Raw genomic sequence first — 17,129 nt, 5'->3', positions numbered from 1 at the left:
TGTCTCTGTGGACTAGGAGTGATGAAATAACTATGTATATTGGTACATTCAGTTCCTGCAGCCTCAATCACGCGTATGTCTCAGGTAAGACATTAAAATAGATTCATAATTTCTGCTTACTTTTTGAAATGTAAAATATACCACCTAAATGTATTGCACTTGATTACCAATATCAAAATAATTCTGCTAAAATCAACTCACCTGTATGCAAGTATGCAAAATTTTATAGTGTTTGTTTTCGTAGTTACTGGCTATACTACTTGTGGAGTACATAGATACTTCCATACATGAGAGCTTCTCCTGTAGAACACAGGCTTCAGGGAGCTTTACAGTTTAATTGAATAGAAGAGATATATATGCAAACAAAAGTTAAATCAAAATATCAGATAATGTCTCAGCTTTCAGATGTTTGTGTGAAAAAAATACCAGATAATGCATAAGTAAGTATTAAAGGAATAGTATGTATATATATGTGTACATATAATAATTGTATAAAACTATAAATCCCCAAAATCAGAACCCCAGCACCTAATACAGTATTGCATAACAGAATACATGGATAAATATGAATGAAAATGTATGAGACACATGTCTCCTAACATGTCTGTGATCTCTGCACATCCAGTCAGTACATAAAAGGCAAATGCCCAGCCCTGGATTACTTCTGGGTTACCCCTCTTCTCCTGTAGCTCATTGCTTCTCTTATAGCTCTAAGTTCCTCTTGCCTTATTTTTCCCACTACTGCTTTACCTCCCCATATTGACCCATCTAGAAAGCACGTTCTCTGTCTTCTCTGAAAAGCTGATTTAAAACTCTCTGTAGTCCCTAGCTGTGATTGAAATTTGACCCTCCCTAGAGACATCAGCTGCCCTGAGACCATTTTCAATGGAGATCTCATATTCTTTATTGTAGGTACCTAAGTCATGCCATCTGACTACACCACCTTCCCCCCAACTTCACCATTTTCTGCTACTCACCCATTTCCTTGTGAATATCCCTTATTCATTGAAGACTGAGGGTTCTGAATCAAAGCCTTCTTTTTCAACACCTTCATAAAGTTGAGGCTAAGTGTGTATGTTTGTAACTTCCAATCTACCCAGCCATAAACTCAGAGCCTTTACCCTTTGTTTTCCCAGAGAATGAGTTATCCTTGTTCACAGTTTCTGCTTGCATGCCCTTGTCCCTGTGTCTTTCCTTCTTCTTTGATATGTCAGTTATTCCCACAGTCTGCCTTACTTGGCAGCTTGACCTTCTACTATTTCTACCACTTCATATTTTAACCACTCCCTGTTCGTACCTCCTGTCCCGTTTCTGCCCACATCATTCTTGACACTGCTTTGGCAAGAACTATCCTGTTGCTAGGTCCAACAAATATATTTCAGTCATGACCATAATGTTTTGTACATTATTGATCTGTTTCTCCTAGTGTTCTTCCCTAGTTTTCTTTGTGCACCTTTGGTTGCTCCATTTCTCTCTCCTTTATGGACTCTTACTAGATCCATCCCCCAAACAAAGAGTCCCCTAGTATTTTGTCCTTACTTCACTGCTCTTGATACTCTAGATATTCTCTTCAAGTAATACAATTCATTCCCAGATGTTTAATTACCATCTCCTATAGACAAAAGACTTTGAAAATCGATACCTGCAACCCAGATCTTTCTTGCAAGGTTCAGATTCCTATATAGAATTGCTTGTTGGACATTTCTACCTGGAATTCTCATAGACACATAAAATGCAAAATAATCAGAACTGAAAGAACCATCTTCCCCTCCTAAATGAATGAATCTTTCTATATTTTTAGTTCATTGCTTCATTGGAGTTTAACAAGGTCCCCAAGCAAGAAAACTGGACATTACCTTTGAGCTCAGTTTCCTTTAGCTCCCAAATTCCATCATCAGGCCCTGCCAATTAATGTCCTAGGTCTTTCTTTAGATGCTCCCTCCTTTTGTGTTCTAGTTAAGTCCCTCATTATCTTCTATGAAACAGATGTACCCGTCTCTTTAATTCTTGCTTCCAGTATTGACCTACTTGCGTTCATCTTCTCTATATTCCTTTCTTGGACCTCATTGCTTACTACTGCTCTGCTTTGGATACACTCCCTCTCTTTACTAGTCTCCTTTATTTTCACTAGCTAACTAGCACTAATCCTTTAAGGCTCACTTTAATATGTGCTCCTTTAGGAAGCCTTCTCTAATGAGACTCATCACATCCCATACCTCTGGTTGGACTGAATGCCGTGCTTCTGCTAACCTTCCCCCAACATTCCCTTTATTGCCCTTACTATATTATGTTATGATTCCTCGTTTATGTGTCATCTCCTCCATTATCTTGTGAGTTTTTTGAGGGATCTCACCACTTTTGTGTAGAATAAGAACAATAATTGTTTCCTGTAACTGCTAGAGAATAGAATTATATATATAAGTACAATAGAAATTTAGAAATGCACAAATAGAGAAATTTATAAATAGATTTCTTCAACCAAATTTTAATCTTTTTCAGTATCTCCTACAATTGCTGGTGTAGGTAGCGATGGCAGCCATGAAGAAGTCACTGTTATCCTGAACAGCCCCACCTCTTTGGTCTGTGAAGCTTATTCATATCCTCCAGCTACCATCACCTGGTTTAAGGATGGAGCTCCTTTAGAATCTAACCAAAATATTCGTATTCTTCCAGGTAATTAATTTACTTAAGATGATCAAGATGCATCTGTGTCATCTACTGTTGTAGAAAAGCAGAGTCATCATTTACTTTTTATAAAAGTATAATGCCTATGCTATTGGTTGTATCATGTTCTATTTATATTTAAATTTCTAATTTTTTGTATATATTTTATAATCTAAGGTACTGAAAATTACTTTATGAAAGATCAGAAAAATATCTATGTTAAAAGGAATAAATACATACCATGGTGTAATTAATTGGGAAAGTATAATGTGGCATGTTAAAAATGGTAGAAATTCATTTCCTGTTAAATTGAATCTTGAAGGAGAGTTAGTATTTAGATTGAGAGAGTTTATTCCTCAATAAAAAATATATACGTATAAATGAAAATAGAAAGAATTAAAAGTTATAATCACTGGCTTTAAGAAATTTACAAGCCTATGTGGAGGAGAGATAGTATGTGCAACAGTTTATTAACAATATGAGTCTGTGAATGATCATGGATTATGAATAGTCAGGGTTCATGAAAACTTTTACAAGAATTCAAAAAACAGCCATTACAGATTGAAGTGGTCAGAAAAATCTTTGTTGCTTAGTCAGAACTTGAACCAGACTTTAGAGAAAGTTCTAGAATTTAGTTGATTGGAAATGAGCTAGGAGAGGTTTGGCATCATTAAAGTGACTAGTGTGGGAAACTTAGAAGTAAGAATGGCCTAGCCGTGTGCAAGTAATAATAAATATATTTCTCAACCCCACTAGAGTGGAGTTATGGGGGGTGGGGTGGGCAGAGGGGCAAGAGGTGAGGTCAGGAAGGAAAGTTGAAGCCACGTTTTGAACGCCTGAATTAAAGAGCTTTGACTTTATATTTTAGTTAATTGAGAACTATGCAAGATTTTTAAGGAGTAAGTTACCATAATAAGAAGTGTGTTTCAGCACAATTAATCTGGCCTGATAGGCCAGGCCAGTAGGTAAGTAAGAGTAAGAAGATGATTAAGGCAGAAACCTATTTATGAAGAGGGTGAAATTAGGACCTTAACTAGAGAGGTGTACGGACACATGGGGGGTCAGAATGGGAGTGAGAGTCCACAGAGGACCCCTGGGGACTCCACGGCTGTCCCCACCCACCTTGCAGTGCCCATCTATGTTGTAGTTTGTCTTGTATCAGATGTCTATCAGAGAATTGGCTTATATAAGAAGAAATATGCTAACTATAACAACTAAAACCCTGAAAGTGTGAGGGTACTGTGATTTTCCAGGTGGCAGGACACTGCAGATCCTCAATGCACAGGAAGACAATGCTGGAAGATACTCTTGTGTGGCCACTAATGAGGCCGGGGAAATGATAAAGCACTATGAAGTGAAGGTCTACAGTAAGTTCTGCAAGAACACTATGTTTCATATCTTCCCCAATTTTTCTAACTCTTTCAATCCTGTTTTTCATTATGGGTTCATAATTATTTATACACACTCATTAAAGACTCTTATTTAAGCAGCTTGCTTCCTTAGGGATGGAAGTTGAATTTAAGCATTGTGCCCATAGCCTTAATTACTTAAAGATGTGAAGGGCTCCCTCAGTCCACTCAGTATCTTCTTGTTGGAGACCTTGGCAGTGGCACTTCCTTAAGTTTCTCTATTTTTCCTTCTGAATTACTCTCTGGGTTGAGTTATAGTACTTTCAGGTACAAAATTGTTGTTAGATGAATATGCTCTAATCAACAGTCCAAGGTGAGATCATTGGTGACTCTGGGGTATTCCAGTGTACATTTACCTATAATTAAAAGGCAAAGCTAACATTGCCATTAGTAGGATCCACATTTCAGCAATTTGTTTTTGTGTTTATAAAGTATCTTTCTGATTATCTTTTGTTCTTTGACTCAGTACCCTTAATGACTTATAAAATACATTTTATGGATCATGCATGGGCTGTGTCTGTGGACCTAGAGTGAATGAAACTAACTGTTCTGTACAGGATGTTAGCTTCATTGGCAGTGTAAGAAGGATGAAGGGAGAAAAATACTTTCCTTCACATCCTGTATCTGAACACTACTGTTTTATAAGATGTTAACTTAGGTCCTTAATAAGAGGTAATCATGGGAATGCTTCTGCTTACTTCCTTGTTTTCTTGTTAAGTGATCCTCAGTGTGATTTTCATGCTATTCCATGTATTTTAAAGAACCAATGTTTAACTCTTTAATATTTATTTTGTGCAGTTCCACCCATAATCAATAAAGGGGAGCTTTTGGGGCCAGGTCTTTCCCCTAAAGAAGTGAAAATCAAAGTAAACAACACTTTGACCTTGGAATGTGAAGCTTATGCAATTCCTTCTGCCTCCCTCAGCTGGTACAAGGACGGACAGGCCAGTCACAACTTTTTTCATTTGGTGATAATTTTGCAAAGACTAAAATGGTCAAATGAAAAAAACAAAAGGCACAAATGACTCAGAAATTCAATGTGACCTTAAAACTAGCAAATACCATCCTCCTAGAATCTAAAACTGCAAAACAGCAGCAACAAGGACAACAACAACAAACCTGAACCATGTTTAACAATTTTGGTGCTATTCTATCACTGGAAAGTTTGCAAGATTGTTTTTCTGTACATTAGCAGTTGTCTATGAAAATCTAGCCATCTTCTCACAGGAGAAATTAAGGGAACAGATTTTTTGTTCTGTGGTTTTGCAGAATAAGTAAACTTAGTGAAGAAGAAACAGATGAATGTTGCCAAGCCAAATTAGAATGATGGGTATAACATGGGTACTAAATTTATTTAGAACCTTCTCTAAGTATCTTTAACTCTCTTACAAAAGGTAACATTTTTAATATTCCAAAATAAATTTAAAAAGCTAAGAGAAATGATGAAGGGACCAATACAGTTAACTGGGAGCAATGAGAAACTGTAAATAAAAGGCAGATGCTTTAATTCTGTGATCTGGCTTTCAGACGCCACACCCATATTTCTCATTCAACTTATGTTCTTCCATGCATGTCTTAAAGACATATCTCCAGTTGATCTTAGACCAAAGTAGAATTTTTAGCTGCCATTAACACTGTGCTTAACACAGATATGAAATAACTAAGCTGCCATTTGTCTGGTTTTACACATAATCAAATGGTCAGTTGTAGTAGTTCAGGTCATAGTCATGATTTAAGATGCAGGAAAGTTATAGCTTCATTTTTTCAAATTCCAGATGGATTCTGCAATACTGGCAGCTAGAAAAAAATCATCTCTTATAAAATAAGCAAGTTTCATCTGGAAGCCATTGCCAAAGGAAAAATATAGAACTCCCACCATGTTCTGTTTATAGATTTTTTTTCTGACTATAAGCACACTTCATGATACAATATCAATTCTATATGAATCTCCTTGGAGATAATTCCTTTCTCTTTGAAATCATATTATTATTTTATTTTTAATTTTCTCTAGCCTTTTCATTCCTTATAGTTACTACACATGCACACAAGTACAGAAACACATATTCACAAAAAACTAGATGAAGACTAGAATTGCTCTAGGAATGAGGCACTTTTGTTTTGTTTTTTAACATTCCATTATGAATAGTTAACACATTAACTACCATGTGAGTTGTATTTAATGCACGCCAGTTTTGAGCCCAGAGCCTCATGAAGCATCTGTAACTCACATATCTCTTCACTTTGGGAGCTGCAAGAAATATTTTTCAAGTTGCATGTAACTCACGCACAGAAAACAATAAAAAATAACAAATTTTTCATTAAATTAGAAAGGATCATTTTGTTTTTGAAGCTTTTATTCTATTCTCATGATAAAATACAATGGCCCCAAGGAAAAAACTTTTTTTCTAGTGTGGCAGTCAGTGTGTTAAATTACAGTTTCAAATCCAGACTTTGAAACTTATTTAATTAAGATGCTTTACACTGCTAAATTTTTTAGGGTTTGCAATTGGTCCCCAAATGTGAACCCCAAAAAATACTATTTTTAATTTATTTTCCATATTCATTCTCCTGTTTTTCAGTCTTCAGATAAGCAGCACTACTTAAGCAAAGCAGTGTTTTTGAGAAAAAACAAAAAATATTGGCAGTAGTGGCCACAACAAGCTTTAATAGAATATTTGAGTTTTATTTATAGATATCCTGATGTTTTTCTTTTAGCATAGAAAATTTAAATTATGCTATTTTTATATATGTGTTATAATGTTAATAATGATTTGTTACATTCTGAATTATTTATTGAGCATCCACTATTTGCCAATACTATTTTAGGTGCAGAGAATATAGCTATGAAAGAAACAAACAAATATCTTTGCTCAAATGAAGTTTGGGAAGACAAAAACTAAATGAATAAACCAGTAAAACATATAATGTGTCAGATGGTGTAGGTGTCATAGAGAAAACTCAATCAAGGAGAAGAATACCAACTGTAGGGAGTGTGATCTCTTATCTAAATAGGCAAGGGAAGGCCTCTCTGATTAGGTGATATTTAAGCAGAAATCCAAAGAAAGTGAAAGAAACTGACATAAGACAATTTAGGAGAAATTCCAAAGTAGAAAGTGTAGCAAGGGCAAAGGTCCTGAAGCATTGGGGCTGGGACCAGTGATTAGTAGAGACACAGAAGATATGAGTTGAAGACTAACGGAAGGCAAAAACATACTGCCTTCGAGCAGTTGGCCTTTGTTCTGATGGGAAGCCAACTGGAAAAGTGAACCCAAGAATATGATATGATCAGACTTAAAGTTTTAAAAGGATTACATTGCGTTCTATACTTGAGGAAGAAAGAGAGGGTCTTAATCCAAAAGAGAGATTGTGGTTGCTTGGATCAAGATGGTAGCAGGATGTGGGATGTGAAGAAAAGAGATGAGTCAAGGTTGAGTCCAAGATTTTGCATGAGATTATTAGGAGGATGAGATTAGAAAGAGAAGCAGTCCAATAATTAAGCCGTGGGCTACTCCTACATTTAAAGGTTGGAAAGCAAGGAGTGTAGTATCCCAAAAGATAAGGAGGAAAAAGTGTACACAAATGCAGATAAGTTAAACTGTGTCAAATGACACTGAACAGGTGAAATAAAGACTTTAGAATTTACCAATAAATGTAGCAATGAATTGAATGTCACTGGGGACATCGACAGAGTCTTTTTGGTCAAGTAGTAATGGTGAAAGTCTGATTGGAGGCAAATTTAGGAAAAGATGGAAGGAAAGACATTGGAGATAGCAAGTGTAGGAAACATTTTTAAATCATTTGGCTACAAAGGGTATTAGAAAATGTGGAGATAGGGAGCTGCACAATAATGTTTTGTTTGTTTCTTTGTTAAGACTGAAACTGGCCAATGGAAAGAAATAAATTGATGATGATGTAGGTGAGAGAAGACGCAGTTGCTGGAGGGATGTCTTTGAGTAGACCAGAGGATTCTCAGAATGGGCATGGACAGACTGGTTTTAAAGAGTTTTCAGGTTTTTCCACAGGAGTAAAATAAAGAGAAAGCAGACAAGGGAGTTGAGGATTTATATAAGGTGTGATTGTCACGACAGACCTTCTCTGGGTCGGGAGGGAATTGAGTTCAGCAGGCGAATGAGAAGCAGTGAAGATTGCAAGGTCAATGGATTGTGGGTCCTCAGATGGAGTCACAAAGCTATTGCAGTTGGAATGCTGGAGGAAATTGGTTAGAGAGTTAGGAGGTGGTGGAGAGTAAGAACTTGAAGCTAATATCATGAAGGAGTGCAGTTATTGGTGATTATAAGGTATAGGTATGACTCTCCTACTTAGTGGCTGAGAAGTGGGGGACAAGAGAAACAGAGGAGAGGAGGCCGAGGAACTCAGAGAATGCAGCATTGGATTCTATATGGGTATTGAAAATCACCAGGAACTATGAGAAAAAAGTGTCATTAGAAAGAATGACAATGAGCCAGAAGCTAAAACCATCAAGAAATGAGGGAAAATTTAGTATAAATGGAAATGTTTAGAAGATGAGAAATACGATTCTGTAAGTATTCTATATTTGTATTTTATAAGTGTAGATAATTTTACCAATAAAACATCATTAATACAAATATCTGTAAGTTAATGTTCCATTAAGTGTAGTCATAAATTTCAATAAAACATCCTAATATAAATATCTCTAGGCTAAAAATTTTCATTTATGAAGTAATGATGTTTCTGAATGAACAATAGTAATTTTAGATTGTGCTAATGCCCTCAATCTTCCATAAAGAGATTCTAACATTTTCTACACAATTATCATAAAAGAAAGATATGCTTTTTAATACTATATAAGATCAGCTGCAAATTGTTTTTCCAACATGGACAAATGGATATGGTACCTAAGCACATATTTTTATTATTAAAAAAACACAAATACCTAGCATAAGTATAAACTATATCAGCAATAATTTTCAAAAAATAAATGTTTGATTACTCAAAAACAATCAGTTTAACCAAATTAAATTAACTATTGTTGTCTTGAATGTTTTACGTAAGATTTTATTTTTATTTGTTAAAGAATTACAAAAGCTATCAATTACATAGCCTCTTGGAGGATTTATCATAGTACTTAATGCTAACATTATCATAATTGAATCACAGCCCCTTAAATCAGATGATCATGTTAATATTGCTGCAAATGGACACACACTTCAAATAAAGGAGACTCAGATATCAGATACCGGGCGATATACTTGTGTGGCATCTAACATTGCAGGTGAAGATGAATTGGATTTTGATGTGAATATACAAGGTAATACTGATATACTTATTGTATATACTTTAATTTATATGATCTAAGTAATGGGACACAGATTTGTTTGTTAAATAGTGGGGTTTTTTTTCTGTTGACAATAATATAAATTCATTATTAAAACCCTGGACTCAAGCAATTAAAGAGGAAGAAAATAAATCCATCATTCAAGATTAACTGTTATTTTTATGTGTTTCCTTCTGATATTTTTAAATGTGTACTTTACTTACAAAATTGGGATCATATAATACAGACTTCTCTGTTACATTAGCATTTCTCTAACATTTTATCACAACGGTTTTTTAATAGCATTTATGGAAGACAGGAAAATAGTAAAGTACAAAATTCAGCGAAGTCAGACTTTGAATTGAATGATGATATGGCTCCTACAAGTTTTGTGACTTAAGCAAGTTACCTAAATATTTTAAGTCTCCATTTCCTCACTTTTAAAATTAATGCCTTGTAGAATTGCAGGGAATACTAAATGAGATAAACTATATAAAGCTCTTAGCAGAATGATTAAGAAATGCTGCCTGTTATTATCAATATAGTTAATGTTGTTGTTACTAACTATTCAACATGATTTTTAATAACTATGCCTGTTTCATCAGTTGAGTATACAAATATTAATTTAACCAGACTCCCGTTGTTGAATGTCTGTGTCATTCCCAAGTTTTTACTACTCATAAATAATATTACAGTGAACAATTTTATACATAATATGTATGTACATCTTTTATTTTTCATAAGTTGCTAAGAGTAGAAATTTGAGGGCAAATGTTATGGACTGTTTTAATGCTTTTGATAGGTAAACTGCCTTCTAGAAAGTTCATATTTGTTCCCAGAGAAGTATGAGAATGTCCTCTGTTATTTTTGTTAATGGAGTTTTTTGGGTGACCCTGGGTAGAGTGCAGTGGCAGCACTGTAGCTCCCTTCAACCTCAACTCCTGGGCTCAAATGGAGTTTTAATCCTGATTGCATACCTTCTTTTATCCTTCTTAGTAAGACAAATCATGGGAAATGCTCTAAATTGAGCCAGTATTTTTTAATGGTCCCTCAAAATTAATTTTTCCTCTATGATTGTACTCCTTAGCCATGCTTTTCCCTCAGAGTGAGCCCCTTTGTTGTCTAAGTGCCAGAGCCCAGGGAGAGTGAAACGTGAGCATAGCATTTGGAGCCCTGTATTTTTTGTTCTACATGAGAACCAGCTCCAACTTCTGTCTACTACAGTCTTTTTTGGCTACGGGCTATAGTTAGTAGGTGTATGAGTACTTGAAGATATTTTCACATTGTCTAATTTATTACATTTACAAATCACTCCAGTGAAAATACAGCCAAGATCTTTGCTTAATGGATGACATTGGCATTCACACATGACCAGAATTTAATGCCTTTCCTCCATAGTTCCTCCAAGTTTTCAGAAACTCTGGGAGATAGGAAACATGCTAGATACCGGCAGGAGTGGTGAAGCCAAAGATGTGATCATCAACAATCCCATTTCTCTCTATTGTGAGACAAATGCTGCTCCTCCTCCTACACTGACGTGGTACAAAGATGGCCATCTTCTGACCTCGAGTGACAAAGTACTGATTTTGCCAGGTAAAGATTGCTACACATAGGGTACAAATCTGAATCTCTGCCAAGCGTGTTTCCAATTATTTATTAGACTAATTGAATTGATCGACTCTCTAGCCATGTAATATAACTGACAGGCTGCCAGATACCACTAGTGTCCATGTAACTTCAATCTAGTTACTCTAATGCAGAGTCTTGGCTGAGAATGTGGCAGTAGGATAGAACACCTTAGTAAAGGTTTCAGGTCTACTACATCGTCACTGTCAACTTAAGAAAGTCCTTTGGCTTTCTCATGGCTCCATTTCTGTATTAGTGCAATGAGGTGATCAGTTTGGTTTCTATATTAATCAATCATTATTAATATACATTATTATTAATATAAATTATTAATAATCCTTAATATAAATTTTAGTTATTGATGCAAATATAAATTTTAATGTATGATATTAATATAAATTATTAATATTATTAATATAAATTTTATCAATATCATTAATATAAATTTTAATGTATATTAGCAAATAGTTACCATTCAGTTTATTAAATGCATTTACCATAAATAAACAGTAAAGATTAGTTTAAAATATGTTAGTTATTACATGGTTTATTGATGGAAAAGATGTTTAAATTGTGGAATACTTTTAAGGCTTCTAGTTAATTTTAGCAATAATTTAAATTTACAGGCTTGTCAAAACTCATCAGCTTGTATATTTAAGGTCAGTGCATTAAATAAATGTATGTACATTTGACCTCAATTAAGGAAAAGAATATCTTGAAAAAATAAAAAGACAAAAATGAAAAGAGACATAGACATGGCAGCTATATGTAATATGTGATCCTAAATTGAATCTGGGTTTGGGAAAAAATGGCTATTAAAAACATTATTATTACAACAATAATGAAATTTGAACATAGACCATGGATTCAACAGTTTTGTGTTAATTTTAAATTTCTCGATTTTGATCATTGTACTGTGATTACATAAGGGATTATCCTTGTTCTTATGAAATGCAGATTTATGAGTATTTGGGAGTAAAAGGGCACTGTGTCTCCAACTTACTCTCAAATGGTTCAGAATAAGATTATATACACATGTCAGAGAGAAAGATAAAGCAAATGGTGTGGAATATAAAAAATTAGTGAATATGGGTGAAGGTTTTATACAATTGTTATAACTTTCCTCCAAATTTAAAATATCAACATGAAAAGTTTAAAAATACACAGCTATTCTTTCAAAATTGTATGTATAATGGTAAATTTTATACTTTTACATCCTTGGATATTACTTTCTCAAACAAGCGCTTGCAACAAAAGGTATAAATGTCTCTTAAAAGTGTTTAAAACTGCAAAAGCAAGAAGTCACTGCATAGAAACATTTCATATGGAACATGATGAGGGGCAAAGAGGAGCATTTCACACTCTAGGAAAATCTACATGAGCTAGCTATTCATTCTCAGGAGATCTGATTGGATCACTTTTTACTAATGCAGAGTTATAAAAGTGGGTTTAAAACTGAACCATTAGACAAAATAGGAACTCTGAAAGAAAATGTAAGGAAATCATTAGACCTGAAAAATTGTATCTGTTTATGGCTATGTTTGCTCTGAGATTTAGAGGAGTAAACATACTGGGGTATATTTTCAGGAGGGCGGGTGTTGCAGATTCCCCGGGCTAGAGTGGAAGATGCTGGGAGATACACATGTGTGGCTGTGAACGAGGCTGGAGAAGATTCCCTGCAGTACGATGTCCGTGTACTCTGTGAGTTTGTTTTCTTTTGTTTATTATTCATTCTTTTACTCAAAAATATTTTTGAGGAACTAATGTTTGCAAGATGTTACACGAAGCACTTTAGAGACTATAAAGATAATCAGAAACTGATATTCTCCCAAGGAGGTAATTGTCTTACACTAATTGACCGCACATTAGTTGGGACTCTTGAAGTATCAAATAACAAACTGGCTTAAACCAAAAAGAGAGGGTTCATCGACTTATGAATCTGAAAATTCCCAGAGTAAAGCTGGCTGCAGTCATGTCCGACTTCTGTGGCTCAGAAGAGGTCAAGTGGACTTTACTTTTCTCTTTCTCTTGACTTTTTTTTTATTAATGTCGCTCTCAGGTGACATTAATGACACTCTCTATCCCCTTGGATAGCAAGGTGGCCCCCAGCAGCTAGCTGTAGGTTTATATCCTCTTAGTTCCACATCCAAATGAAAGCTTTTCTCTCCTATAATTTACAACTGAATTCCTAGAGTTGAGTTTCCATGGTTTTAATTGGCCAGTTGTGAATCACATATCCGTCCCTGAGCCAATCACAGAAACAAGAGGTTACAGTGTTCTTCAATAATTTGTATGGCCTAGTTTATGTGCCACCCTCAGACCAGAGCCATCTCCATCTGAATGTATAGACAGAACATGGAAGAAGTATTGTTCCTTTATGGGGAAAGGCAAGGGAAGTCACTAAAGCAGAAGCAAATAGATACTTCCATCAGAAGAGGTTGAGCGAGAGAAGTGGCAGTGGGAATGTATGAGAAGCGGTCAGTATGGAAGATTTGATAGAGGCAGTGATTAAGTGATATGAAGTATTAGGCACTCATCTCAGAGTATAGGGTGACATTGAGGTTTCTATCCTGGGTGATGAAGAACATGGTAGCCAGATTAATAGAAATAGAAGACCCAGGAAAACAACATGATTTCGGAAGTCAGTTTTGTTTCAGACATGTTGAATTTAACATGGTTCCAGGATATTTAGCTAAAATGTTGAATGGGCAGTTGGAAACATGGAATATAATAGGAGAAGGAACTCTATCACAGGAGAAAGAACTGAACTAAGAATATAGATTTGAGACGTGCTATTCAAAGGCATGAGATTTCTAACAGAAAGCATTAGAGATATAATAGGAGAAGATCAAAAGAAGATCATTGGGAGATCATTTACTATTAGGAGATATGAAAAGAAAACAAAGTCATATCCAAAAAAATCTGGAGAGTTAATGAAAACCAGTAAACTACCATGTTCTAGAATCTAGGGCATAGAAAAGGTCATCAAGAGGTAGGTTTTAGGATTTAAATGCTAAAGCAAGTTTTAGAAAAATAAAAAGTGAGAAAAGGTCATTTGACTTTGAAAATAAGTAGTCATTGGTGAAATTCAAAGTAGCAGTTTAGATACTATGATGTGGTGCAAAGTGACAGAACAAAGGATAAATGACAGTGTTGAGTTGGAGCTTTTGTGTTCAGCTTTCTGCAGTTACCCTCAGTAACCTGGAGGCAGAGACAAAAAAAAACAGATGGTGTGGCCTGCCCAGGGTGGGGTGGGGGGTACCACAAAGTACATTTTGTGGAAACACTGGAGGGTGAGAGAACAGAGAGTGTGCAGTGAGCTAGAGCATGACTAAAAGGACCCACTGTGAGATCTGGGCTGAGCAAGAGGAAAAATGAGCCTAGAAGGAGGCTGACAGACCAACTGTAGGCAGCAGGAGTTGAAAGGCTAGAGTTATCAGTGCAAACAAAGGGGAGTTTTTGAAGGAACCCTGAAAAGAAGTGGGAGAGAGAAAACACTAAAGTTCAAAGTTGATTTATTTGACTAATATCTGTTGATTGCTCACTATTTGCTAGGCACTGTGGTAGGCACTGAGGGTACAGCAGTGAATACAGTAGACATCAGTCTTTCTTCATGGAGCTCATAAACTTGCAGAGAAGAGGAGTTCAAGTAGAATGGTCCAAGGTATGACCAGCTATGGACACCTGACGTGGAGCAGTAGAGCCAGTTAATTAAGGTGGGATGAGTCATCAACATAGATTTTAAAGTCCACAATGTAGTTACAAGGAAAAGGGGAGAGAAGACAATTAAAAATCAGTGCTAACATTGTCAATAACAAAGAAGGAATATCCCAGACCACCTGCCTTAATTGGACCTACGTTTGGAAAGAGTTTAGTTTAGAGAGAGTAGTAGGAGCTGATAGTTAAGGAAAGAGTGGGAGTCAGCGGAATTGAAATGGAACTATGGTATTGGGTGGTCAAGGGTAGATGTTCATGTCTCCAGGCTGTTATTTTTAATCAGGAGGAAGCTGGCAAGCAAGTTTGAGAGGAATTTAGAGTTGAATGGTGGAAACAAGAGAAATTAACTGGCCCCCAAATTCTGGCTAAATGAGGGCTGTTTCACAACATCTGCTGCTCACCTCCTAGGTGTACAGAGGGCCACTAAGAACAATTCTGAGTGGTGTAACCCAGCCAGTGGGGTGTGGCAGCCAGAGGAGCAGGTCAAAGCAGAGAGCTGTGGTGGAGGCCTCAGTTCCCAGACCTGGAGTCACTCCTAGCACCTCCTGTGCTTGATTAGTTTTCATGTGTGGGTAGTGATACCTCATGTGATTTGAAACTCAAGTTTATTATTTGCCAATCTGCAGTTCAAGTTATCCATTTTATGTTATCTGAAGCATGGTAAAAATCACCATGTAACTTTGAATATGAAAGTATGCATTCAAAATAACATTGAATTCTATTATGTGCTTTGTGGCATTGATTATTTTCTTTATAGATTTTCAGTTGAGTTGTTGGAGACCCAAATACCACAAGATTGCGTCTACATCAAACACACAGTCTTTACTGATTGCTAAAGATATGATATTAATATATTTTAAGAGAGTGGAAATGAAAAATAACCAAGCTTTCAAAACAAAAGGATGATTATTTACTTTAAAAATAAGTTTCTACATTTATCAAAGCAGCCAACACATGTGTTCATTTAAATGTTCATTTAACATTTAACATTTTAAAAAATTCTATGAGTAATATGTGATTTTTTTCATAACTAACATGAACCTGGATTCTACAGTATTATTTTAAATGAGAATGAATATACATAGGAAAATCTAGAGTGGGACTTCTCAAACTTTAGCATGCATAAAGATTACCTAGAGAGCTTGTTAAAACATATTTCAAGCCAGGTGCAGTGGTGCACAACTGTAATCCCAGCTACTTGGGAGATTGAGGCAGGAGGATCACTTGAGCCCAGGAGTTCAAGTCTAGCCTGGGAAACGTAATGAGACACCCCCCACATCTGTCACCACCCCCCACCCCCCGCCACCCCACCGCCAAAGATAAATAAAAATAAGTAAAACAGATTTCCTGGCCCCTCCTTAGCATGCCTGTTGCAGAGGTCCTATTGGGACCCAAGAATTTGCATTTCTAACCAAGTTTCCAGGTGATGCTGATCCCACCAATGCTAAGGCTGGGAAAGAAGTCACTTTGGATAGTCCAGATGATCCCCCTACAAATAAGACCAAATCTGAACATTTCATGTACATTTTAAAAGATGTAATTTATCTGGCTTGTCTAGATGACCAAATAGACTTAAATGTTCATCTATACAAGTGCTTCTTATATGCATGCTTAAAAACCCAGAAGGTGTAGTGGAAGGAGCTGAGCGAGAAGCAAGCAATGCTATATTAGGGAAGAATTGAGAATGAGCCATGTGGGAATGACACTATTGGAGGGCTTAGTTTAGCCTTGGTGAAGAGGATAAATCCAAATTCAAATCCTTCTTCACCACCTTAATTTATTAGTGTGAAATGTTACTTGAGAATCTTAGTTTCCTCTTCAAGTTTTGCTTGTCTATTCTCATCCCAGACTTTTTAAAGCTGTCAGAAAACTAGTATAATTTAGAAAAGACCTAATTGCCTGTCATTACCTCTTTGTTGCAATCATTTATTAGTGCCACCGATTATCAAGGGAGCAAATAGTGATCTCCCCGAAGAGGTCACTGTGCTCGTGAACAAGAGCACGCGGATGGAGTGTTTATCCAGTGGCAGCCCGGCACCGAGGAACTCCTGGCAAAAAGATGGACGGCCCTTGCTAGAAGACAACCATCATAAATTTCTATCTAATGGAAGAATTCTGCAGGTAAAAGTAAAAATCTAATCTCAAAATAGCTATTTGACTTTGCATTTTGTAGTAATTATATTTTTGCCTTTCAAAAATAATCTTATTAGTTTATAAATATTTTATTTGTAAAGGTAGCTAAGTATCAAAGGCATATAAAACTAAATTCTTCATCCTTATTTTATTCCCTCTACCAGAGCACTATTAACAGTTTTGTGTGAGTTCTTCCAGATGTCGTCAATACATTCACACACATCTCAATTTACTACAATATGGTCTTTGTGATAAAAGAGATATTGTAAGCAAATCGTTATTAC

At 35.8% G+C, this 17,129-nt stretch overlaps 1 protein-coding gene across 1 annotated transcript in view; it reads left to right on the top strand.

Moving 5' to 3' along the window:
* HMCN1 (hemicentin 1) overlaps positions 1–17,129 on the top strand; it is a 447,089-nt gene that overhangs the window by 329,048 nt on the left and 100,912 nt on the right. Inside the window, exons 50-56 of the mRNA XM_012736423.2 lie at positions 2,500–2,673; positions 3,918–4,031; positions 4,872–5,017; positions 9,213–9,363; positions 10,768–10,962; positions 12,583–12,696; positions 16,646–16,833. Coding sequence (XP_012591877.2) covers positions 2,500–2,673; positions 3,918–4,031; positions 4,872–5,017; positions 9,213–9,363; positions 10,768–10,962; positions 12,583–12,696; positions 16,646–16,833 — 1,082 coding nt within the window. The remainder of the gene's footprint in view (positions 1–2,499; positions 2,674–3,917; positions 4,032–4,871; positions 5,018–9,212; positions 9,364–10,767; positions 10,963–12,582; positions 12,697–16,645; positions 16,834–17,129) is intronic.

Source organism: Microcebus murinus, chromosome 23 (genome assembly GCF_040939455.1).
Source record: "Microcebus murinus isolate Inina chromosome 23, M.murinus_Inina_mat1.0, whole genome shotgun sequence".
In the NCBI taxonomy this organism is placed as follows: Eukaryota; Metazoa; Chordata; class Mammalia; order Primates; family Cheirogaleidae; genus Microcebus; species Microcebus murinus.
Note: the sequence above shows the minus strand (reverse complement) of the source record. Positions and strands in the feature narration are given on the sequence as shown.